Source organism: Cervus canadensis, chromosome 3 (genome assembly GCF_019320065.1).
Source record: "Cervus canadensis isolate Bull #8, Minnesota chromosome 3, ASM1932006v1, whole genome shotgun sequence".
NCBI classification, from domain to species: Eukaryota; Metazoa; Chordata; class Mammalia; order Artiodactyla; family Cervidae; genus Cervus; species Cervus canadensis.
Genome location: NC_057388.1, coordinates 12,285,720 through 12,312,289, shown reverse-complemented (window position 1 = coordinate 12,312,289; position 26,570 = coordinate 12,285,720). Strand labels below are relative to the sequence as shown.

The 26,570-nt window shown below is 42.2% G+C and overlaps 1 protein-coding gene across 3 annotated transcripts in view; it reads left to right on the top strand.

Annotated features, from left to right (window-relative positions):
* The window catches only part of SLC25A13 (solute carrier family 25 member 13), a 226,698-nt gene that overhangs the window by 155,032 nt on the left and 45,096 nt on the right, over positions 1-26,570 (top strand). For all 3 annotated transcript variants that reach the window (XM_043462657.1, XM_043462658.1, XM_043462659.1), the window contains 2 exons: positions 470-522; positions 1,858-1,938. In XM_043462657.1, the coding sequence (XP_043318592.1) occupies positions 470-522; positions 1,858-1,938 (134 nt within the window). The remainder of the gene's footprint in view (positions 1-469; positions 523-1,857; positions 1,939-26,570) is intronic.

The window sequence follows — 26,570 nt, the reverse complement described above, 5'->3', positions numbered from 1 at the left end:
TCCTTCCATCTGAGGCTGGTCAGAGCAGGAACCTTGTCTGTCTGGTGCTCATCACCAAGTCCTAGTTGCTGAGCATATAAATGGCTGAACTGTGGGCAGTGAGGGAGCAGGGTGGGGAGATGAGAAAAGCATTTAAAAAAAAAAAGAATATATTCACTAAAGTCTACTTATTTAAGAGGCAGGAAGGAAAAGAGCAAATTTGTGAATAATGAGATTTCCTGATTCACTAACACTGTTGACTTACCCAACGTGCAAACGATCTAAAATGTGAGAGGGAGTTTGCTCAGACCTGGCTCTCACACATTAGTACCTAAACATTCCGTTTCGAGTATTCTCGTCAAAGGTAAGAACGGAAAGTTGCAGCCCAGATTGCCCCGGTTTTTACATGGTGATCCCCTCTTTAGAGCTGTTGATATGTTTAGTCACTGTTAATTTATTTAAAATGCTTCTACTTTTTGTTGTTTTTCAGGTCTGTTGCCACAGTTATTGGGAGTCGCCCCAGAGAAGGCCATAAAACTTACAGTAAGTCTTTTGATTTGATGCTTCTGATGAAGGTAGTTTGCACATATTCAGGAATCTAGCAGAGATTCTTACGTGAAATAGCAGGTCTGTTTCCTCAGAGGCGCTAACTGATTTGAAGGTAGGGCAGTCCCCACACAGAGCTTTTTATTATTCCCCAAGGTAACACTGAGCATCCGAAAATGTGATAATGTATTTGAGCAAGATTTTTGGTGGTTGTCACCATTATCATCATCATAGCAGGGGCAGCGGCAGCAACTGCGTCTCCTTCAGTGCTGACTGTGCCGGCTGCTTCCACGTTTTACCTGGGGCTGCCTTCATCTTCAGAGCACTGTGGACAGTTTTCAGATATGGAGAGTGAGGCCCACGGGGGTGAAGTATTTGCCTGCATTTGCACAGTTCGTCTGTGGGAAAGCTAGAATCCAAAAGCAGCTTTTCTCTGACTCCAAAACATATCACTCAAGTACACAAGTACTCAAGTAGAGAATTTGTTCGAGGTGTATTGCATAACATTTGCCAGAACAACAGGTTGAGGAGTCTGAGTTCTGGTTGAAGTTGGTGCTCCATCACATTGGTTCTCCAGTGCCTGACTCTTATCTGACAGGTGGTAAGTAGTTAGTACGGATTTCTGGAACGGGTCAGTGATCACATTTTCATCACTAAGGTCATAAAGCCCCGGAGAGTTAAACCTTCCCTCTGGATTGGGCTGTGTAGTGTTGGTGCTGAAATTGTCCTTTTATCATCTTCTGATGTGAGACTGTGGAACAGTTAATCTTCTGATTGATCCTTAAAATTGCTTGTAGTATACACCATTTTGAGAATATTGTACTTAATTAATTAATGCACTTGATGTTCTTTGAGAATCCTTGAGATATTTCTTAGATGCTGAATTTCTACCACGCTGAAAGATCTGCTCAGCTAAATGTGTTTCAGTGATGAAGCTGTTTGAGATTAAATCGTTAGAAGACTTGAAAGTGATTTTTAATCAAATCTTCTAAAGTTTTTAAGTTATAAAATGTATGTTTTAATTGTGTCTCTGTTGTTAATATGTCTCTCTTTCTAGGCTACGGTAATTGCAGACATATATGAATTAGGCTTGTTAAACCACCTCTCTTAATTTCTTTCTCCTCCAAACATCAGGAATGCACATCTATATATTCTAACTTTCAAAAACGACGTATATGAGATCAAGAGCAAAGTCTTAAGATTGTTCTTTTATTCAGTTTATGATTACTCCAAAACACTGAAAGAAAAATAACATTTATGTACAGCTGTATATGTGTGTTTGATGACTGTCTCTATATTTTTTATCAGCTTCTCTAAATATTTTTCTTCAAGGTGAATGATTTTGTGAGGGATAAATTTATGCACAAAGATGGCTCAGTCCCACTGGCAGCAGAAATTCTTGCCGGAGGCTGTGTAAGTACCTTTTGCGGATCTCAACACTGAAAAGACCTGTTTCATATACACAGCCCTTCCATGCTACCCAAGTGTGGACTAAGGCTTCTGTTCCCCACAGATCCTGCTCAAGGGCACTGTCTACTAGGGCACCCTGGCGTTTCCTAGACAGGCGGCCGTTCCTGAGGTGGAAGGGGTAAACGTCTCTGGTCTTACTGCCTGTTGAGTCGTGCGTGTTAAATCCGCCATTGCTTGCAGCTGGTTCTGCGATAGAAGTCGTCTGTGGCAGAAGTGTTTGGCCTTTGAGCACATCTTTGCTGACCTTTCCTGGAGTTTTATTTTTCACGCAGTCTTTCCTCACGCCACCCTCTGCTGGGTCAGGCACTGGAATTTGTAGTTTGAAGCCAGCAGCCATAGCCCTCTGCTTTGCTTTACTTCACACACGCCAGCAGGTCTTCAAGGCTCCCCGTGCTTCCGGGGGAAGGAGGTGGGGGGTGATGGGCAGAGTGCGCTCTGCATTGTCAGAAACGCTTGGAATGAGTATTTCTTTATGTGGACGAACGACCTGCATCTTGTTCCCGAGCTCGGCAAAACATCGAGTCTTGTTTTAGTTCACGTACGGGTTTGTTCATGTGAATGTAAATACCTTAAGTAAGTTAAACTCTTCTACAAAGACGGGTGCTATTTAAAGATACGGTTGGTTAAGTAAACAGTCTTTGATCACTGGGGCAATAAATATGGGTATATTTTCCATCTAAACCTGTGTTTCTTGTACAAAAGATGAGATCACTTTTTTTTTTTTAATTCGCTTGTTCTGTGCAGGAATTGGTGATCATAAAATGATCTTTTCTTGAGAAGTCATTGAGTTTACAAGTTGGGAAAACACCCGAGAATATTAAACCTTTGTCTAGAGAGGGCTTATTGTCCTAACATTGAATGGGGTTCCCTGAGTGTAGCAGGAGCAACAGAGTCCTAGCCTCTGGTGATTCTTAAGAGGTGGACGGAATTTGGCTCTGGCCTGACTCTTTCTGTTTGATCACTGACCTGTCAGAGACGGCCAGGTAAGATCCCCTTGTCCTGTAACTTTAGGAGCATTGAGGATGGAAAAAGGCAGCCTTTAATGTCCTAAGTGAAAAGGACACACAATAATAATCAAAAAGAATATGAGGAGTTGCAGAAATGGCTTTTGCCAGTAAGTATTCCTTTAAAACAATGATAGCTTCCAGTTGAATAACTAGATTTTCTAATTTTCAATAGGCATGACCATGGGCTATATTTAGTCTATCCTCCAGGCTGTTACCAGGGGCCCAAGAGAACAGGCCATTTCAGTAGGTCAGGTAGGTTTGTTATTTTTTTTAAGTCAGGTTTTAAGCTTGCTGAAAAGACATGATTATATATCTCTGTAAGAATTTAAAGTGGAAAACTAACTATGTGATACTACTCAAGATTTTTGGCAATAATCTTGAGCTTTATTTTCTTTTTATGAAAGCGTTTTGCCCACACACAGGCCTGGGTGCCAAGGAGATTGGTCGTGGCACGTATCGCCTGCCGTAGGTGGTCTTGTTTTTCGTCTGTGGTCGCCCATTTCAAATACAAAGCACCGATTGGCATCAGACGTGGTGCCTAGTTATTGTAAAGTGGTACAGCCCCTTTTCAAACCTGATCTAAACACAGGCTTAAAGTTGGAGCCACTGGGGCTTTACAGCTACTTAAAATATCTGCGAAATGAGGTTTGCCATCCTTCATCTCAAAGGTTGGGGAGACAGTGGTCCTCCGTGTTTCAAGTCTCCTGTTTTGATTCCTCCTGCCCCTCCTTACCCCATGCCATTGCTTTAAGAAGTAAGAGTTTATTTTTCAGGTAAGCAATCCTGTAGGTGGCAAACAGTCTAGGTCCTTTAGATCTCTGAGTAGTGGGTGGCTGGTTCCATTCAGCGTGTGTTTTGGAAGTAGTACCCACATCTTTCTCTGCAGGCTCTGGTGACTGTGTCCCCATGCACAGAGCCCGTCACATGCCCCCTTAGAGGGTCCTTGTGAGAGTGTTTCTGCCTTACTGGCCAGCCTGGACAACAAAGAGTTTAAAAGATGGTGTCGCATGGGCAGTTCCCCTTAGTTCACCCAAGCATCGCCCAGCCCCGGGAGCTCACCTGGCTTTATTATTACAGAGGATTAGCATACATGGCTGGCTTTTCCATTTATAACCCCAAATTCTGGTTTCTTTGAAGATGGTTTTTTGTGTGTGTGTTTGGTTTATAATCTGTTTTCTACAAAAACAGAGGTAAGATGCAAGGAGGTCCTTGTCTCCTAACCTTAACTGTCTCCTAGCTAAACTAAGACTTGTTTTATAAGATATGTATTAGGAAGACAACAAAAATTATAGTAAATTTGAAGGAAAAGGTTGGAGGAGAAAGAATAAAATTGATCTCATTCGTTAATTTTTAAGATAATTAAATCTGTGACTGAGAGATTAAAAAAAAAAAACTCTTCTGTTTCATTGATGTACATAAAATGATGAATCTAGCCGTAAATTCACTTACCACACTAGTTGTGCTGTGTGCTGTGCTCAGGCGTGTCCTACTCTTGGTGACTATTTGGACTGTAACCCACCAGGCTCCTCTTTCCATAGGATTTCCCAGGCAAGAATACTGGAGTGGGCTGCCATTTCCTACTCCAGGAGATCTTCCTGACCCAGGGATCAAACTCCAGTCTCCTGCACTAGAGGTGGATTCTTTAATGCTGTGTCCCCTCACCCCCGCACTAGTTTAGAGCACTGTTAAAAGTTTGACTTCAGTTTTCTGGGTGTTTTTGTAGATTGACACTTACCAGTAGTGATATAATCAATACACTAGATGCTGAGACTGGGATTTACAAACTCTTAGTGTGAAAGGGGCCTTTTGGTTTATGCTTGCTGTGTTTACTCTGGTTTTCTGCTTTCTAAGTTAGACTAAGAGTTGTAGGAGTTTTAACAGAGACCTGGAGCCTCGAGTGTTCCTACATAAGGTATGTATACTGTCTGTTTCTTCCAGCCTTTCTTTCCTTCCTGGGTTGGGAGCTCAGTCCAGGAGGGAGACTGCTCTGGGGTGGTCATGGTCAGCAAAGGTGGAGGCTCTCAGGATATGGGGCAGAGGACAGAGGACCTGTCGCCACTACCCATCTCCATTTAGGTTCCCAGTGACTTTAAACCTGACATGTCATCTCTGAGTATGTTGTTGTGATTGCGGTGTTGCTGCTACTTTAGGAAAAAATAACATATATGGTGCCATGTGGTCTGTAGGTTATAGTCCTCAATTCAAGCAAATCCCTTGCCTATTCTAGTGGAATAGAGACTTGAAATCCTGAAGGCACTGGGGTCTTTGGTTTTTGATCTTCTGTTCTTAAGGTTGTCTGAAAAGGAGACACAAATGTTTCCATCATGGCACCATTAGATTAGCCGTCTGATCTATTTGGCATGAAAATCCACATTGAAATGAAAAGAAATTATATTCACTGGGAAAAAATGTCAAAAAAGGATAAACCTCCATTCTATAAAGCTTGTATTTAGTAAAAAATTATCTGCTTACCAATAAAAATTAATAGTATTCTGCAGTAATTTTTGGAAGGACAAGCACATATACTTCTTGAACAGTAGTCCTGTGATAATGGGCTTCCCTGGTGCCTCAGTGGTAAAGAATCTGCCTGCCAATGCAGGAGATGCAGGCAACGCCAGTCTAACCCCTGAGTTGGGAAGATCCCCTGAAGGAAGAAATGGCAACGTGCTCCAGTATTCTTGCCTGGAAAATCCCGTAGACAGAGGAGTCTGGCAGGCTACAGTCCATGGGGTCACAAAGAGTTAAATGCTACCGAGCACAGTGGGTCCACAGTATTTTTCTTTCTTTTTTAAATTCTATTTTATATTGAAGTGCAGTTGATTAACAGTATTATGTTAGTTTTAGGTGTATAGCAAAGTAATTCAGTTATATATATACATGTATGTATCCTTTTTATAATTCTTTTCCAATTTAAGTTATTACAGACTATTGAGCAGAATTCCCTGTTCTATACAGTAGGTCCTGTTGGTTATCTATTTAAAAATAGCAGTGTGCTCATGTTGATCTCAAATTCATACTCTATCCCCCACCGCGCCGTTAACTCTAAGTTTGTTCTCTAAGTCCATGAGTCTGTTTCTGTTTTCGTGCATGCATGCTCAATCGCTTGGTCGAGTCTGCTCTCCACAACCCCGCGGACTGTAGTCCGCCAGGCTCCTCTGTCCATGGAACCCTCCAGGCAAGAATACTGGAGTGGGTTGCCATTTCCTCCTCCATTTTCTGATTTGTAAATAAGTTTATTTGTATCCTTTTTTTTAAACGATTCTGTTATGTAAGCAGTATCATATGGTATTTGTCTTTATGTGACTTAACTTCACTTAGAATGATAATCTCTAGGTCCGTCTTGTTGCTGCAAATGGCATTGTTTCACTCTTTTTTATGGCTGAGTAGTAGTCCATTGTACACGTGTACCACATCTTCTGTCGATGGTCATTTAGGTTGCTTCCGTGTCTTGGCTATTGTGAATGGTGCTTCAGTGAATATCGTGGTGCATGTATCCTTTTGAACCATGTTTTTCTCTGGATATATGCACAGAGTGGGATTGTTAGGTCATATGTTAGGTCTATTTTTAGTTTTTTAAGGAACTTCCATACTGTTCTCCATGGTGGCTGTACCAATTTGCATTCCTACCAGCTGTGTAGGATGGTTCCCTTTTCTCCATGTCCTCTCCAGCATTTATTGTTTGTAGATTTTTTTTTTGGTGATGGCCATTCTGACTAATATGAGGTGGTATCTCGTAGTTTTGATTTGCATTTCTCTTATAATTAGCAATGTTGAGCATCTGTTCATGTGCCTGTTGATCATCTGTATGTCTTCTTTGGAGAAATATCTATTTACATCTTCTGCCCATCTTTTGATTGGATTGTTTGGCCTTTTTTGATATTGAGACACATGAGCAGTTTGTAAATTTTGGAGATTAATCCCTCATTGGTCACATCATTTGCAAATATTTTCAGCTGTTTTGTGGGTTGTCTTTTGTTTATGGATTCCTTTGCTATGCAAAATCTTCTGAGTTTAATTAGATCTCATTTGGGGTTTTTTGTTTTGTTTTGTTTTTATTTCCATTACTCTAGGAGTAATGGAAAGATAGTAATGGAAACTGCAAAAAAGATACTGCAGTTTATGTCAAAAAATGTTCTGCCCCTATGTTTTCCTCTAAGAATTTTATAGTATCTGATCTTACATTTAGGTCTTTAATCCATATTGAGTTTATTTTTGTGTATGTTGTTAAAGAATGTTTTGTTTCATTTTTGTTTGTTTGTTTCATTTTTTACATGTTAACTGTCCAGTTTTTTCCCAGCACCATTTCTTAAAGAGATTGTCTTTTCTTCACTGTAGAATCTTGCCTCCTTTGTCATAAATTAATTGACTGTAGGTCCGTGGGTTTATTTCTGAGCTTTCTGTCCTGTTCCATTGATCTGTTTTTGTGCCAGCACTGTACGTTTTTGATGACTGTCGCTTTGTAGTATAGTTTGAGTTCAGGGAGTCTGATTCCTCCAGCTCCATTCTTCTTAAGTCTTGAGATGGCTTTGTCTCTTTGGGGTCTTTTGTGTCTTCATACAGACTTTAAGGTGTTTTGTTCTAGTTCTTTGAAAATTGCCGTTGGTAATTTTCCCATCAAGATATATACATGTACATTTGTGTGTGTTTATGTCTGAATCTGTCTAATGCTTATGGGAGTGTTTATTCATTTTAAGAGAAAAAAATAATTAATGTGTTCACATCATTGGTTCTGAAAGGGATTGGTGAGAATATGCTCATGGAAAAGCATGACATGAAGAGCAATCTTAACACATGGTTGACTGGGGGATTTTTGCAGAAATTAATGCTTATGGCCAGTTGATTTGTTATGTAAGTGAATATTGAAATAGCTCCTGTCAATACCGTTCAAGTAACAAAAGATGTATTAATATGTCTCTGTTCAGTAAGTTAATTGCTCACCCCCAGAAGCAAGTATTACCCTAATATTGTTGCCTATATTCCCATTACTGTGGTAGTTTCCACATACATGATATTTTTATGCCTGTGTGTACAGCTGTGTATCAAAATACCATTTTTAAGGGATGTTTTTATAACTTTTTTTTTTGCTTTACATTCAATTACAATTCGTTTTTATGATTTCAAAAAAAAAAAGACACAGACACCCGTGTGCCTACGGCTTAAGATGTCACACTTGACAAATGCAGCCAGAAGCCCACATGTACCTGTCCCAATAGCTCCCCCCTGCAATCTCCCAAAAGATAGACCTATCCTGAAGTTGGTGTTTTTCATTCCCACGCCTGCTTTTTATACTTGTGGTAACATCTGAGCATATCCTGAAGCAAGATAAGTGTTTGCTTTTGGATGCTTTGTCCTGACCCAGTGGAACAAGAACACAGACCCAGACATTCCTGTACTGGTGCCTTTGCGTATTTTCTTACTAGTGCAGCTGTGTGCCTTGCTTGGAAGAAAAGAATAGCAAATGGGAATATTATTTTCAAATGCTGTAGTGTGGCTGGCATACAGTAAGTCTGTCTTAGAGATGTGTGGATTTATAGGATTTTGCATAAATATAGTTGGAACTGTATATTTATTTCTTGTTTTTTTAATTTTTACAGTGTTGTGTTGGTTTCTGTCATACGACAGGAACCAGTCATAATTGTACATATATCCCCTCCCTCTTGAGCTTCCCTCCCTTCACCCATTGCATCCCTCTAGGTCAACACACAGTGCCAGACTGGGCTCCCTATGCTGCATAGCGACTTCTCACCAGCTCTCCATCTTACATGTGATAGTGTATATGTGTTGATTGTACTTTCTCCATTTATCCCACTCACTCCCTCTCCTACTGTGTCCACAGGTCCATCTGTTCTCTACTTCTATGTCTCCATTCCTTCCCTCAAGACAGTTCATCAGTACCATTTTCTAGATTCCATATATATGTGTTAATATACTATGTTTATTTTTCTCTTTCTGACTTAACCTTGCTCTGTATAGTACGTGGTAAGTTCATCCACTGGAGTGGTATATTTATTTAACCAAGTATTAATGCAACTTGGAATTACTTCCCGGAAGTCATTTCTTCAAGCCTACCATTTAAACTCGTGCCAAATACTGTGTAAATTTAAAATTGTAACCCACCCCGCCCCACCGCCGCCAGTACACCAGCTCCCTACCTGCCTTACTGTCCCCGCTCCTGCTCTTCTTCCTAATGGGAATGATGTCAGTGTTTCTCCATCACTGTGGAGGAAGGATGTTCTGGCTCTCTGTTGTTGTGTAACAAGTCATCCTGAAGCAGTAGTGGCTTCAAGCAGCAGTTTACGACTGTTTCTCCCAGTTCTGTGGGCTGACTGGGTGCATTGGGGCAGTTCTTCCCTGTGATGTCCGTGTGGTGATGGGCAGACAGCAGCTGGCGGCATCGTCTGAAGGCTGTACTGAATGCCGGATGGCCCCCACGTGTGGCTGGTACTGATGCTTACTCTGGCCTGGGAGCATCTGGGGCTCTCGTCCAGAGCACCTACTAGGTTCCTCGCTGTAGCCTGAGCTTTTCAAACCTTGGCAGCTTGATTCTAAGAGAATGCTTCCCCAAAACAAGCATTCTAAGAGTACTGGGTGGAAACTGCAAAACTTCTTATGGCCTAGCTTTAAATAGCATTTCTGCTTCATTCTGTTGGTCAGACAAGCACTATGCCAGTTCAGATTCAGGAGGAGAGAAGTTAGACTCGGTCTCTGAATGAATGAGAATGAATCGTTGTTTTTTTTTGGTTTTTTTTTTTGAGAATGAATCTTTAAACTGTCACTGGAGGGTTCAGTTAGCAGTGTCAGGATAGGAGCGTCGTCATTGCCCCGCACTTATGAAGGTTTCATAGTTAATCACATGTCTTCTCCAAGGAACAGTTGGTGATTCTAGAACCCATTCCTGTTCCATAGCACTCTTGGCTGCAGGGAGCAGAAGCTCCCTGGAAAAGGAGTAACTCAGTGAAAGTTTGCATTAAGGGTATAGATGAAATCAGGGGCTCTTGAGATTTAACTGGGCTGCTTTCTCTGTTTTCTTTGTGGCTTCTTGGTCTCTCTCACTGTGACTTTGCATCTCTGCGTAGTTTTCAAAGACTTTCCTTTTTCTTATTGGGGTATAATTCCTTTACAATGCTGTGTTAGTATCTACTGTACAGTGAAGTGAACCAGCTACAAGGCTTTGCTTTTTTTAGAGCGGTTTTAGATTCACAGCATTGAAAGAAAGATACAAAGAGTCCCCATGTATCCCCTGCCCCCATACTTGCATAGCCTCCCTGTGATCAGCATCCCCATCGGAGTGGTGCGTCTGTTACAACTGATGAAACTCCATCGACACATTAGTCCTTCAAAGTCCATAGTTTACCTTAGGGTTCATTCGTGGTGTCATGCCTTCTGTGGGTTTGGACAAATGTATAATGACATATATCCATCACTATAATATCATGCAGAGCATTTTCACTGCCCTGAAAATCTGTGCTCCATCCATCCATCCATGTTTTCCTCCCTGCCCCACCCCTAGCAACCACTGATGTTTTTGCTGTCTCCATAGTTTCACCTATTTCAGAATGTCTTATGGTTGGAACCATGTAGTTTGTAGTCTCTCCAGATTGACTCTTTTCACTTAGTAATGTGCATTTAAGGTTCCTCCATGTCTTTTCACAGGGCTTCCCTAATGGCCCAGTGGTAAAGAATCCACCTGCCAAACAGAAGATCTCCATTCGATCCCTGGGTCATGAAGATCCCCTGGAGAAGGAAATGGCAACCCACTCCAGTATTCTTGCCTGGGAAACCCCATGGACAGAGGAGCCTGGTGGGCTACAGTCCATGGGGTCACAGAAGAGTCAGGCATGACTTGGCAACTGAACAACGACAGTATTCCTTTGAGTGTACCATAGTTTATCTGTTCTCCTACTGAGGGACATCTTGATTTCTTACCAGTTTTGGCAGTTGTAGATAAAACTGCTATAAATATCCTTGTGCCAGGGTTTTGTTGAAAACATAAATTTTCAGCTCCTTTGGGTAAATACCAAAGAGTGCAATTGTTGAATCTTTACTATGAGACTATGTTTAGTTTTTTAAGAAGCCTCCTAACGGTTTTGCAAAGCGGCTGTGCCATTTTGCATCCTGCCAGCAAGGACACTCTACACCCTTGTCAGTGTTTGGTGCTGTAAGTGTTCTGTGCATCTTTTTACTTTGATAATCCCATGTCTTCTCTTCCTCATGGTGTTCACTTCAGGAATTCCTTTCATGTTTTTGCTGGCCATCTGGTCTCTCACTTTACAGTTTGACCTTCAACTTATTATCATCCTCAGCTCTAGCTAATTGCTTAATTTTGTTTTGCTTTTCATTTAATTTTTTGAGAGGAAATATGACTGGCAAGCCTCAACTTGCGTGCTTGGTCGTAGAGCACTTGTGTGTGTGTGTGTGTGTGTGTGTATATGCGAGTCACTCAGTCGTATCCGACTGATTGCAATCCCATGGATTGTAGCCTGCCAGACTTCTCTGTCCTTGGGATTCTCCAGGCAGGAATACTGGAGTGGGTTGCCATTCCCTTCTCCAGGGGATCCTCCCGACCCAGGGATTGAACCTGAGTCTCCTGTATTGCCGGAAGATTCTTTATCATATGAGCCTCCAGGGAAGCCCATGACATACCAGATAGTCATACCTTTGCTTGACAAATCTGTTTGTTTCAACTGTTTGTAAATGTGTTCAAACCCTTGTTGCACCATTTTGGTTTTTAGTTTGAGTTCTGGAAGTAGCCTATGAATAACAGTGTAGGTACTTCTGTCATAAAATATACCCAAAGCCTTATTCCTTATGACTGAGCTTGGAATCACTTTCAGTCAGTCATTTCAAACCAGGGGGAAAATTCCCTCATGTAATGAACACATGTCCTGGCAATCAGAGCTGGTCGTCAGAGTGTCTCAATTGGATTTAAGTCTTCTGTGATCATTCTCTTCCCAGGGCTTTCTGTGGAGATGTGGCCTCATGGCATAGTATTCTTAAGGCAGAATTCTGATTCCTCTGTGCAGGTGCACACATCCTACTTAGAAATACAGAACGATACAGGACTCGGTCATTAAGGTGAATTTCTATGAGATTGCGGCTGTGGCACATGTCAAGTAGCCAAGATTTATTATGTGTTATAATGATGCTTTGGAAATAAGGGTATCATTTTTAATACCTACGTTATAATTTATTTGTAGTTTAATGAAAATCTAATGGCTAGTTACATTTTGTTATTGTTTTTATTTGGAGTATCTCTAGGAGACTTTTTGCATACCCCTGAAAATACAAAACCATGTTGTAAGGTCCCTCCTCCCCCCATGGTAATTTATAATAATAGTTTGATAGGTGACTTCCAACAAGATTATAGTGAATTAAATTATCCTTGTTTCATAAACTTTAGATTATTTTAAATAATTTTCATATTTTTACAAACAAAAAATTGTACCAAACATACATATTTTAGTCAAGATCATATCATAAACGTTTTCTGTCTTTCAACATATGATTGTGATTTTTAATTCAAAAAATAACCGTATTAAAGCTAGAGTAGAAAACAATGCAAAAGAAACTGTCCATAGTTCTTCAGTTCTCATACTGTAAATTTTCTTAGTCTGTATTTATGCTTTGTCCCTGACTTCCCCAACTCTACTGACTTCAAGGCTCAGAGGTTGTATCAGGTATTATTAATATGTATGACCTGTTGTCTTTGTCAAATGTGGCCCTGCTTTGCTATTTGAGCTCTTCCTTGATAACTTTGTGCTGACAGCTAGTTGCATCCCGGGGGCCTTGGGTAGATGTTGACAGGACTGAGACATCTATAAATGCACAGGATGGGGCTCTAGTCTCGCTCTTCTGCCTCTGTAGAACCTTGTGTCTGACATATGGGAAAGGCTTAAAAATATTTATGAAGTGAATAAACAAATGCTTGACTAGCAGGTGTTGGTGATGAGGGCAGTAAATGTAGGATAGTCATTTGATACACTGTGTTGCTACTAACCTAATTATGGATGGACAGTGAAGACACAGTACCTCCAGGGATTGGAGCAGGGTGAAGGAATTGGTGGACCTTAGGAATACCTCTAACACGCCTACACACGTACACCCCAGGGTGTTTCTCAAATAGTATTTTCATGGGTCACTCAGTCAAGGAACCAAGCTTTATAAGCTCATACTGGCTTATTTGAATTCATTTCTAAAAATGGCAAATAAACTAACCTGCAAATATATACAGAATCTTAAGAACAGGAGGAAGATATACAACTTGGGGCACTTAGTATAACTTAACTCATTATTGCTTATGTTCTTAGTAGAGAAGATTTTATTGGATGGTTAACATGTGAAATTATGTCAGAATCATGAAGGAATCATAGAAAAGAATGGCTTTAATAAAAAAAAAAAAAGACTGACAGCGCTCAAATACCACAACACACCTACTAGAGGAGGCAAAATCAAGAACGCTGACAGTACCAGGGGCTGGTGAGGATGTGGAGCAACAGAAACTTTCGTTTGTTCCTGGTGGTGGTGCACAGTTGTGCAGCCACTTTGGAGGTTTCTCACAAAGCTAAACCTCCTCTCACAGTGAGATCCAATAACTATATTCTTTGGTATTTACTCAAAGGGGTTGAAAACTTATGTTTTCAGCAAAAGCCTTGAAACTGCTACATACTGTATGGTTCCAACTATAGGACATCCTGTAAAAGGCAAAACCATGCAGATAGCAAAAGGATCAATGGTTGCCAGGAGTTGGGAGGAGGAAGAGAGGACGAAGGGATGAATAAGCAGAACACAGATTTTTAGGGCAGTGAAAATACTTTGTATGATATTATAATGCTGCTAATATGTCAGTAACCATTTTCCCAAACCTATAGACTATACACCTCCATGAGTGAACCTTAATTAAGCTCTGGATTTGGGAGGATTATGAAATTTTGCTCCTTCACAGTTAGCCCAGTAAGTCTTCTGGGGGGTAGGATTAAGGCACTGGGCTGCAATGAGAATTCTGTGGCCTGCCTGGTGCTATGGAAAACTCTTTCTCCAGACTTTTACTTGAACTTGGAGCAAAAATAAAGGCTATCTGATGGCAGTCAGAGTTCAGAACGCTGGCCTATTTGGCTGAGGGCTGCCTTTGTGTGTGTGTATGTTAGTCACTCAGTTGTGTCCAACTCTTTGCAACCCCAGGGACTGTACCCCAGCAGGCTTCTCTCTCCATGAATTCTCTAGGTAAAGAATACTGGAGTGGTAGCCATTCCCTTCTCCAGGGGATCTTCCTGACTCAGGGATCGAACCCCAGTCTCCTGCATTGCAGACAAAGACTTTATTATCTGAACCACCAGGGAAGCCAAGGGCTGCCTTTGGTGGCTCAGAGACGTCGTCTGACCTGGAGCAAGTCCATCTCGTGATAGACCCTATGCCAGCCAGCTGTTGCTCTTCTGTTCTCCCTTCCCCTTCCTTGCGAAAATCTCAGTTTTTGTTTGACTCAACACAGTTCAAACCCTGGGTCATCCTTCTGGTTTTCTAATAAATAGGGGAGGGAGTTATAATATGAAAATATGAAGAAAGGTTGGGTCCCATCTTTCATACAGTTAAGATACTTTAGACATTGAAGATCTGTAAATCATTAAGGAATTCTGGTAGTTGTAGTCAAAATAGACATAATATAACAGGCAGAGCCCAAATGTGAATGTATTTGACAGGTCTATGACTTAATTACTTTTTAATATCAGTCAAACCAATTCCACTTCGGTTTGTTGGCCAGGCTTCTGTAGGCATATTAAAACCTTATGAAGTTGAAAACTTGAAACTTAGTATTTGTAAACCACATTAACAGTGTAGTTTTTTTCTGCCTTGCCATATAGTTAAGAAATTAAGAATAGAGGATTTCAATTTGGTATCTGTCTCAAAAACAGGTGAGTGGTAAGAATCTGTTCTCTTTTCAGAATTCTTAACAGTCAAGTCACAGATCTTTCCCTTAAGAGCTTAATTTACACATCAAATCAAAGGAGAAAATTCCATATTGCTTTGTGTTAAGAGGCGTGCATTTAGTAAGTTTAACTAAGTATATTAGTTTTCTAGGCTGGCATAGCAAAATGCCACAGGCTTAACAATAGAAGCGTGGCTTAAACAACAGAAGACGTTTTTCTCACACTTGTAGAAGCAGGAAGTCCAAGATCTAGGTGTCTGCAAGTTTGGTTTTCTTCTTAAGCTTCTTTCCTTTGCTTGTAGGTGGCTATCTTCCCCCTGCATCCTCACATGGTCACCCCTCAATCTGTGTATTGTCTTTATCCTAATCTCTTAAGGACTCTGGTCATATTGAATTAGGGCACACCCATAAGACTTCACAAACTGTTGGTCAGGACTGAAGCGACTTAGCACGCATGCACGCATATAACTTCATGGGCTTCCCACGTGGCACTAGTGGTAAAGAACCTGCCTGCCAATGCAGGAGACATGAGAGATGCAAGTTCGAATCCCTGGGTTGGAAAGATCCCCTGGAAGAGGAAATGGCAACCCACTCCAGTATTCTTGTCTGGAGAATCCCATGAACAGAGGAGCCTGGCGGGCTACAGTCCATAGGATTGCAAAGAGTCGGACGCAACTTTAGCACTCGTGAACATGACCTCATGTTCCCTTCATTACCTCTTAAAAGGCTCTGTCTCCAAGTGCAGTCACATAAGAAGTATAGGCTCAGGTCTTCAGCATACGAATTTTGGAGGGACAGGATTCAGCCCCTAACCCCAGGAGCTAAGATAAGGGTTCTTTTCTCAGCTGCAGCACAGGTTCGGGTTCTTGATCACAGCAGGGTGCTGACCCCTCGTGAGGCCCCTGGTCCGGCACTTTCCCTTCACAGCTGGATGGAGTGAGCGGCCCCTCAGCCTCACGCCCTCATGTTTTTGCCAGCTGCTCTTTGAGATTGCCGAGCACCTGCCCATCTTCAATATTTGTGAACAGCAGCCGAGTGCCGTTGGGCACTGTGTTTGAACTTAATTCACCCACTGTTACTTGCCGAATGTCTGCTTCTTTACATGTGTTCTTCCTACACCATGATAATACCCGCACGGCATACGAGTGACATGCAAGTTATTTTCATGTCTCCATTTAACACTGAGGTAGAGAGTAAATGGAAAATGTGTCGAAGCTTAGATTTCCTAAGAAATCTTTGTTTCCCAATTTATTCAAGTAACACATTGTGTTATCACTTGAATATTTATCATCTAAAGTAAATCATTAGACATTTACTAGGTAGACCTTTATTGTAGTTGCAGTCTTATGGTTTTATTTGTATCTAAATAATCAAAATAATGTACATAGGTTTTAGTTTAAAAAGAATACCTCATACTCCATAACTTCATATTAATCTATTTTTGACACATGTAAGCACACATTTTTGAATGTCACTGTGCAATTAGATATTCTTAGCACATGTCACTTGTGAAAAGCACTTTAAATCTAAGTACATTCAATTGAGCATAATTAAAATATCAAGATACATATTCTTCATATACATTTTGCCACTTAATTTTTTAAGTAGCTCTAAGTATCTACCATGTGAATTCAAATTAAAGGGAGGTGATTAAATTACAGTTATATTTAATGCTTTTAGTTTAAAATATAGCAGAAATTACACTGTGTTAAAAAAAATACACTGCTGTGTTTTCTGTGGACAGCAGATTGATGACAGAATCAATTTTTTTTTTTTTTACATGCAATACTGTTACTATTCTCTGAGTATTCACAAGACTATTGCCTAGAATGGTGGGGATTCATAAGGGCTTTATTGTCTTGTGAGTTCTTTTGACGCCTCCCAAGTCCCAGGAAAGAATGTTCAAGGAATGCATCTTGGTTAGTAAAGAAGCATTAAGAGAAAGGCTTGTTTAGTTTGTAACAGGTGAGAGAAAATGAGTTATGGGGTTCCTGAACATCTTTTAGATTATCTAAAAGGTTATCTTTTAAATAATGTGTTTAGGCTGCTGCTATTTCCTGTGATTGTAATCGTGAGCAGAAAGCCTCAAGTCATGTTTAATTCCCCTGTTGCTGCTGCTGCTAAGTCGCTTCAGTCATGTCCAACTCTGCGACCCCATAGACTGCAGTCCACCAAGCTCCCCCGTCCCTGGGATTCTCCAGGCAAGAACACTGGAGTGGGTTGCCATTTCCTCCTCCAATGCATGAAAGTGAAAAGTGAAAGTGAAGTTGCTCAGTTGTGGTAGACTCTTTGCGACCCCGTGGACTGCAGCCTACCAGGCTCCTCCGTCTATGGGATTTTCCAGGCAAGAGTACTGGAGTGGGGTGCATCGTCTTCTCCATAATTCCTCTGTAACTTCTTTTTGTTTGTTCCCACCATGCAGTTTGAGAGATCTTAGTTCCCCAACCTGGGATTGAACCTGGATGGAGCCTGGCAGTGAAAGCGCCAAGTCCTAACCACTGGACTATCAGGAAGTTCTCTATTCCCATATAACTTTAAAACCTACTTGATCATAATCATTGGCCCTAAAATAAGTTACATTTCAGTGAAGAGCACTGTTCTTGGAGTAGAGAATTTGGGAAGTACATTAAGATTCTAGATACTGTTGCCTTGCTAAATATTTGATTTCTTGAAATTCTGTTTCTAGGAAAGAAGTATTTCTTCCCTGAATAAAGTTAACTATGCAGATCAGAAGTGTTAATAATGAAGTAAATCCTATAGTATGGCAGAAGGAATTTGGGTGGCGAAAGTGGGAGAAAGAGAAGAAAAAATCACGCTGACAGAAGCACTTGGCACTGAGCAAGAGCTGTGAGAGAAGCCACATTTTAGGTTCTTTGCAGACTATCTAGCCCATTTCAGAGAGGGGGGTATTAGAAGGAAAAAACCTATATTTTACTTCAAGCCTTGAGGACCGTATCATGGGAAAAATTAGAGTGTTTGGAAAGAATGATGCTTTGTGTTGACAGAGCGCCATTCACTTGAGAAGCGTGGTGCACGGGCTTCATGCTGACATAGTTGTAGCTTCCATAGCCCCACGCCCCTTTCTGGTTGCTCTCAGCCCTCCTGGAAGCAGAAATGAGTTTATGAAGATCACAGACTTCAGAGGGGACTCTCGCAGCTACAAGTGTCATATGGGGATGTGCGCTTTTATTTGTGTCGGTGGCAGGATCAGGCGTCTAGCATCCACTTGGGCTCTTCCCTTTTGCTTCAGTCATTTCCAGCCCTTTGTGTTGACCCCATGGACTGCAGCCCACCAGGCTCCTCTGTCCATGGGATTCTCCAGGCAAGAGCACTGGAGTGGGTTGCCATTTCCTTCTCCAGGGGATCTTCTTGATCCAGGAATCTAACCTGTGTCTCTGAGGTCTTCTGCATTGGCAGGTTTATTCTTTATCACTAGTGCTGCCATAAACCCTAGCATCCTCTTGGGATGGCTTTAAAAGCCAAATATTAGAACTTGATCTTGAACATTAAGGGTGATTGTGTTGCCTTTCCCTTCTAGCAGTCGTATCGCCTGATCAGGAGTACACGGTGCATCGTTTTCGGCAGGGGAAGCTCTTCTGTACTGCGCTCAATCTAGTCTCTTTCTCAGCCCCTTCTGTATACATTTCCACAGTGGCTTACCAGCTGTTGAGAGCAGCCCACACCTAAAAGAACAGAGACCAGCCCACAAATAGTGTTACAATCTGTGCTGGCTATCTACCGAGCCATTGTCATTTTTACCAGGACGTGATGATTAACAGTTCTTCAGTTGAAAAAAAAAAAAAAAAACAAACTTCAAAATGGAAAAGTGCCCAGAATGTATTGAATGTTAGCTTGAATTTCATTAAATATAATTGAATGGGTTTGTATTAAATAAAAGCCATCAGGTTATGCCGAGCTCTACGGCATCACTTCTCACTCAGTTAGAGGAGTTCTTTTACTCCCCCTTTGTTTGACCTGATGAGGCCACTTCCTATGAATCCTGAGTATGACCATGCTTTCCTATGAAAGAAGGTTTAACTTGCAAGTTCCTAGGAAAGAAAAATTTGAAAACTCAATTGTACTGGCTTTAAAAGGGCTTGTTTAACCTAAATTCACCTAAACAGAGTTCCATCGTGTATTTATTAATGGTACCCAGTACCACTGATGGAGCGCTGTGGTGTGCTGGTGCTTGGCACTGGTTTTGGTACCAAAAACCAATCTGGTAGCAAATTGGTGCTTCCGGTACTTGTTCCCATGTTCTCCTCTCATCACCCTCTAAAGAACACCCCAAATATGGGCTCCATGAGGGTGAGGATCTTTGTCAGTTTCGTTTATTCCTATACACCTGATTCTACAGTTGGCACGTTGGAAGCATGAAGAGCATTCATATCACTGTGTCCATTTTACGGGGAAGTAAGTTTTGAGTGTGTAAGAAGTTTGTCAGAGCCTCGGCTGTCGATCATGGGGCCACACTGACTCCCAGCAGCGCCCCCCACTTCCTGAGCAGCTGCCCTGTGTCGGGCACTGTGCTGGCTGTTGGTACATACTACTTTATTTAGTCCTCACAATGAGTCTATGAAATGGTTACAACTCTTTGTTGTTGTTCAGTAGCTAAATCATGTCTGACTCTTTGTGACCCAGTGGACTGCAACATACCAGGTTTTCTGTCCTGCACTCTCTCGGAGTTTGCTCAAACTCACATCCATCGAGTCGGTGATGCCGTCCAGCCATCTCATCCTCTGTCATCCCCTTCTCCTCCTGCCCCCAATCCCTCCCAGCACCAGGGTCTTTTCCAGTGAGTTAGCTGTTCACATCAGGTGTCCAAAGTATTGGAGCTTCAGCTTCGGCATCAGTCCTTCCAGTGAATATTCAGAGTTGATTTCCTTTAGGAATCAACTGCAAGGTTGGATCTCCTTGCAGTCCAAGGGACTCTCAAGAGTCTTCTCCAGCACCACAGTTCGAAGGCATTAATTCTTAGTGCTCAGCCTTCTTAGTAAACTCTCACATCCATATATGACTGCTGGAAAAACCATAGCTTTGACTAGATGGACCTTTGTTGGCAAAGTGATGTCTTGGCTTTTTACTTGTTTAATTTTTTGCCTCTACTTTTTAATGCACTGTCTAGATGTGTCATAACTTTTCTCCCAAGGAGCAAACATCTTTTAAATCTCATGGCTGCAGTCACCACCCACAGTGATTTTGGAGCCCCGCAAAATAAAATCTTTCACTGTCTCCACTTTCCCTATCTGTTTGCCATGGAGTGGTGGGGCTGGATGCCATGATCAAAACAGCCCTATGTAGTGTTTAAACTGGCTGCCTGCTGCGTCTTCCCGTCTTCCGGTGGAGGGCTTGAAGGCACGAGCAGTGGCCTTGAGCTCATCCTTAGATGTCACTAACTGCCTCGTCCTCTCATCTATGTTGCAGGTCAGACTGACTTCGCCATAATTTCACTGGAGAGCCAGAGCGTAACTCTGCTGCTGCTTCTTAGGGCTCTTACGCTGCTTTCATTTATGCTTTAGAACTTGAGTTGTGGCTCCTTACGCCAAATCCTGATCCATTTGATTCTATTTTCTGTATCTTTGAAGGCTATGTAGTAAAACTAAGGCTAATAATTGTCAGTTTCTGCTGTGAATCGAAATTATCCCACAACTCTGTGTGTGTCATTAAAGCAAATCTGCAAGCTTTACAAAACTCCCTTCCACTCCCCCTCCTCGCCTCAGAACTTGTGCTGTTCTGCTTAAGTGTAACATAATTATCTGTTTATCTTTTCACTCTCCCTAGATCTTCTTCTCCTTAAGACCCTAAATAAATTTTCATTCCACCTTGCTTGCTTCCGTAAATGACTAGCATTCTCTCTCTCTGCCCTTCCCTTGAGAAATGGAGATGACAGGGGCTCTAATTTCTCAGCCTCCCTCTGCAGCCACAGGTCGCTGCACGCACTGGACTTCACCTCCCTGTCTCAGCAGCCTTGGCTGGCTGCCTTCTCCCTTCGGGAAGCCCCTTTCTTGACGTCTGTGCCTGGGTCACTGTGCACTGTGGTATACAGCTGGAGGGTCTCATCATTTCTTAGCTCTTTGTGGTTGCTTAGTCGCTTAATTGTGTCTGACTCCTTGCGACTCCATCGACAGTCACCCCCCAGGCTCCTAAGACCATGGGATTCTCCAGGCCAGGACACTGGAGTGGGTTGCCGTTTCCTCCTTCAGGGGATCTTCCCGACCCAGGGTTCAAACCCGTGTCTCCTGCATTAGCAGGCAGATTGTTTACCTCTGAACCACCAAGGAAGCCCTCTATCCTGGGTGTTTCATCTTCCTTTCACACCATATAAACCCTCGCCTTCAGGAGGTGCATACGTAGGATGATGCCCTCATCCGTGTCTCAGTCCTTAATTCCCAACTTGGCCTTTTACTGCCTTCTGGATGTGTCATTTCTCTAGGTCTCTTTGTTCCTCCATTTTACACATATGCAAAAACTCAGATCCTTTCTCTGATCCTACCACTTTCAGCCCCACATTCAGCTCCAAGCCCTGCTGGTCTCTACTGCATCACCCTACTGCCCATCTCAGGGCTTCCCTGATAGCTTGGCGGTAAAGAACCTGCCTGTGAATGCAGAAGACATGAGATGTGAGTCCGATCCCTGAGTCGGGAAGATCCGCTGGAGGAGGGTTCCCTTGGAGGCAAGCCACTCCAGTATTCTTGCCTGGAGAAGTCCATGGACAGAGGAGCCTGGTGGGCAACAGTCCACGGGGTGGACAAAGTCAGACACAGCTTAGTGATTGAGCACACCCCCCCGCCCCACCTCATTACCAGTGTAATTGTTTTAATTCTGGCTTTTCTTCTCTCTCACCTAGTCCACTAAATGCTTGATTTTTATCCCTGCCTCAGGGGTTCTCCCTTCTAGTAAACTCTCCCCTCATAGCTCAGTTGGTTAGAATCCGCTTGCAATGCAGGAGACCCTGGTTTGATCCTTGGGTCGGGAAGATCCCCTGGAGAAGGGATAGGCTACCCACTTCAGTATTCTTGGGCTTCCCTTGTGGCCCAGGTGGTAAAGAATCTGCCTGCAGTGCAAGAGACCTGGGTTTGATCCCTGGGTTGTGAAGATCCCCTGGAGAAGGGAAAGGCTACCCGCTCCAGTATTCGGGCCTGGAGAATTCCATGGACTGTATAGTTCACGGGGTCACAGAGTCGGACACGACTGAGCGACTTTCACTTTCACTTTGCTGCCAGTCACCAGAGACCTAGATACTAGTCCCAACACTGGCCGGTTCCTAAACTTCACTTACCAGCTTCCCTCCCACCACACGCTCACACCCAGGCACCTCCCCAGGGGGCAGCTCCACTCACCGAGCTTAGCAGTGCAGGCCTTCCACGCACTGGCCCCAGTAGCCTTAATTTCCACCGTACTGTCTCATACCCCTTCCAACCATCTGAAGTGATGATTCTTCCATGCTCCCATGATAAGCAGTGGAAATCAGTGCTCAGGTTCTGGCGTCCAGCAGGTCTGGTTTTGAATCCAGGCTTCCCCTTCTTAGCTGTGTGACCTCTGGCAAGGTACATAACCTTTCAGTCTCACTTGCTCACTTATAAAATGGAAATAGTATTATCACCTATCTGATGATGTTTTGAGGACCCAAAGAGAAAGTCTAACAGAGCTTTTAGCAAGCCCTCAGTGGATGTTCCGAGATGGTCATGTTGATTTCATCGTAATTATCCTTATTAGACTCTCTTTGGACAATTGTGCTGCTGGTTTTATTTCCCTTCTGAATGTGGCGCACGCTCTTGTCAGGGGGACTGTGTCTTTCTCTGCCTGGATTTCCTAAATCCTAACTGCGGTTCAGTGACCAGTTTACATGTTATCTTCTTTTTTCTTTTTTTCACCAATTCTGTTTTTTATTTTTTTATTTTAGTTGTGGCAAAAACACATGACATATAACTACCATCTTAACCATTCTTTTTTCTTGATTTATTTATTTATTTTGATGGCACTGGGTTTTCGCTACTGTGTGAGGGCTTTCTCGTTGCAGTGAGTGGGGGCTACTCTGTTGCACTGCGCAGGTCTCTCATTGTGGTGGCTTCTCTCCTTGCAGAGCCCGGCTCTTGGTGTGTGGGTTCAGTAGTTGGGGCACGTGGTCTTCAGTTGCCTGTTGCGTATAGGATCCTCTCGGACCAGGGATCGGGCCCATGTCCCTAGCATTGGCAACCGAATTCCCATCCATTGTACCACTAGGGAAGTCCTTAACCATTCTTAATTGTACAATTTAGTAGCGTTAACTGTATTCGCACAGCTGTGCAACAAATCTCTAGAAGTTTTTCATCTTAAAAAACTGAAACTCTGCTCTTGGAACAATTTCTCATTTCTTCCTTCTGCCAATCCCTGGAAACCATAGCTTTCTATGAATTTGTCCTTGAGGTTCATCCATATTGTAGCATGTGACAGGATTTCTTCCCTAAATAACAGTCCAGTGTATGTATTTCCCACCTTTTCTTTGTATATTCATTGGCTGATGGACATTTTGGCATAAAATATTTTAAATATTCACCTTTACAAAAAGGAACTTAGAGATATAATCAAGTTAAAGTGGAAACCTTGTTTACATCTTGATTCAAACAAACCAATAAACACATTTTGGAACCAATTTGTATTTTTTAACTTTGGACTAGGTATGAGATGATACCAAAGAAATATTGCCAATTTTATTATGAGTGAAAGTAATACTGTGATTTTGTTAGAAAATGCCCGCACATTTAGGGAGCCATACTGAATCATGTAGAGGTAAAAATTAGGTTATATGATATCTGTTGTAAAATGCATCAAGCAGTAAAAAGGAAAAGGTGTTTAAAAAAAAATAGGACAAGTTATACAAAGCCACAGTAATCAAACAGCATGATACTGGCATAAAAAACAGCTAATGGAATAGAATAGAGAACTGAGAAACACATCCTTGTGCATATGGTCAAATGATCTTCAACAGAAGTGGCAAGACCACACCGTGGGAGAAAGAATGGTTTTTTCCAGCAAATGGTGTTGAGAAAACTGAATATGCATGCATGCTAAGTCACTTCAGTCATATCCAACTCTTTGTGACCCTGTGGATGGTGGCCTGCCAGACTCCTCTATCCATGGGATTCTCTGGGCAAGAATACTAGAATGGGTCCCCGTGCCCTCCTCCAGGCGATCTTCCCAACTCAGGGATGGAACCCACGTCTTTTATGTCTCTTGCATTTGCAGGCAGGTTCTTTCCCACCTGGGAAGCTCTTGGGAAAAACAGATATCCACATGGAAAAAAATTAATTTGGACCCTTACCTTACGTTAAATGTAAGACCTGAAGCCATAAAACTACTAGAAGAAAACAGGGGAAAAACTTCATGACGTTGGATTTGGCAGTGATTTCTTGGTGTGACACCAGGGGCACAGGAGCAAGATTAGACAAATGAAACTTTATCAACTTGAAAAACATCTGTGCACCTATTATCTCCTTATGTGCTTTACCACCTCCCCAGATTATCCAGGCTCGCGGAGATCTTTCCCTCCTTTGAGTTACATACCATACATTTATCTTATGTGCCATGTTTTGTATTCATAAGGGATATATTTCTTGGACTCAGTAGAAAAGCCTTCCTCTGCCTGTTGGTTGTGTAGCTCTCAAGTGTCAGTTGCTGTATTAGTTTGTTAGCGCTGCCATAAGAGAATGCCACGGGTGGGGTGACAAGGTAGATTTATTTTCTCGCATTTCTGAAGGCTGGAAGTCCAAGATCAAGGTGTCAGCAGGGTTGGTTTCTTCTGAGGCTCCTCTTGGCTTGAAGACGGTTGCCTTCTTGCTCTGCTCCTCACAGTCCTTTCTCTGTATATACCTGAGTCTGTATCTAAGGACACCAGTCACATTGGATTAGGGCCTACCCACAGGATTTCAGTTTACCTTAATTAGTTCTTATCAAGTCCTATGTTTGATTTTAGTCACATTCTAAGATACTAAGGGCTAAGACTTTAATATGTGAATTCTGGTGGAACACTGTTCAGCCCATAATAGCTGCTTCCATCTTTCTATGCCTCGGTTTCCTCTTATGTAAAATCTGGAGGAAAAAAATACCTGTTTCTTGAGTGAACAGAAAGCATATAGAATATTGATACATGCAAAACAACACCCTAATAGCCTGTGATGAATGCTTAATGAATGTTTATTACCTCCAGTCCCCTTTAAAACTCCTTGAGAACAGGAATGCTTTCTCACTCATCTTGTGTCCTTACTGTTGCTAGGATGAACTTGGAACCTGATTGCTTAAAAATATTTGGCAAATTGGGACTTCTTGGTGGTCCAGTGGCTAAGACTATGGGCTCCCAATGCAGGAAGTCCAGGTTTGATTCCTGGTCAGAGAACTAGATCCCGCATGCCTCAGCTAAGACCCAGCACAGCCAAATATATATATATATATATATTTTTAATTTGTTGAATAAATGCATGAATGAATGATCAAGCCTCAGAAGTGAATCTGCAATAGGTATGTGAGTTTCTGTTTAGGTGGATCCACATACTGGATATTAACTAAGATTTCAATCATAAAGACTATGCTGAGAAGCCTAAAAACAAGTCAGTATCCCCATTGTAAATAGTTTATGCCACGTGGAGCTGGTTCTAATGTGGAAAACTGTCACCTGGCCTGCTTGCCACAGAGTCCAGAAAGTCACAGGGAAGTGCTTTGTGACAAATTTGTACACATACAAAAAGCAATATCTTCATAGCCAGAGGCTTCAAGTGATGAGGGACACGGAGACATCACGTGCACAATAGGTGTTCCTGTCCGCTGTCTGCAGATTCAGCTGTCTTTGATCTCTGCAGAGGCGGGATGTGGGGAAGGCGCTGTGAATGGACAATAGGCCAGGAGGCTGAAGAGGGGCCGTAGCGTACCGTTCAGTGATCGGGTCGTGGTGGTGCCCGGACCCTGTGCATCTGATGATAAGTATCTTCCCTTGGTGCCTCGGAGTCTCTCATTTCCTTCCAGTTTGACTCCAAAGGACCGATTCATCTTCAGCCCCACTGCAGCGTGCCACTTTGAGTCTGTAGGTTCTTTCTTTCTGAAGCCCCAGAGGTAACGAGCACATCATCATTTTTCCCTAGTATCACTGCACTCTTTTCTCCCCACTGCCCCTATTTTCTGCAGCTCTCTGGAGGGAACTTTTGCATCATCCTTTGTGATAGACTTCACTATGCTGCCCTAAAAGATTGATATCTGTCAGTTGGCTTGGAGTCAAGGGAATTGAGTATTCTTTCTTATTTTATTGTATATAATATTGACTTTTGTGGTTATTATTTATAAGATAATGAATGGGCTTCCCTGGTGGCTCAGTGGTAAAGAATCTGCCTGCCATGCAGGAGATGTGGGCTCGATCCCTGGGTCAGGAAGATCCTGTGGAGAAGGAAATGACAGCCCACTTCAGTATTCTTGGCAGACAGAGGAGCCTGGCGGGCTACCGTCCATGGGGTTGCTAAAGAGTCAGACACAACTTAGCAACTAGACAACAACAACAAAGGTAATGAATAAGATAGCAATTCTATACCTAAACATCATAACCTTCAATAATGTTATTACTACTTGGATATGTATAAAAGGTTTGTTAAAAGTTTAGATATAAAACATGTAAATGTTACTCTCTG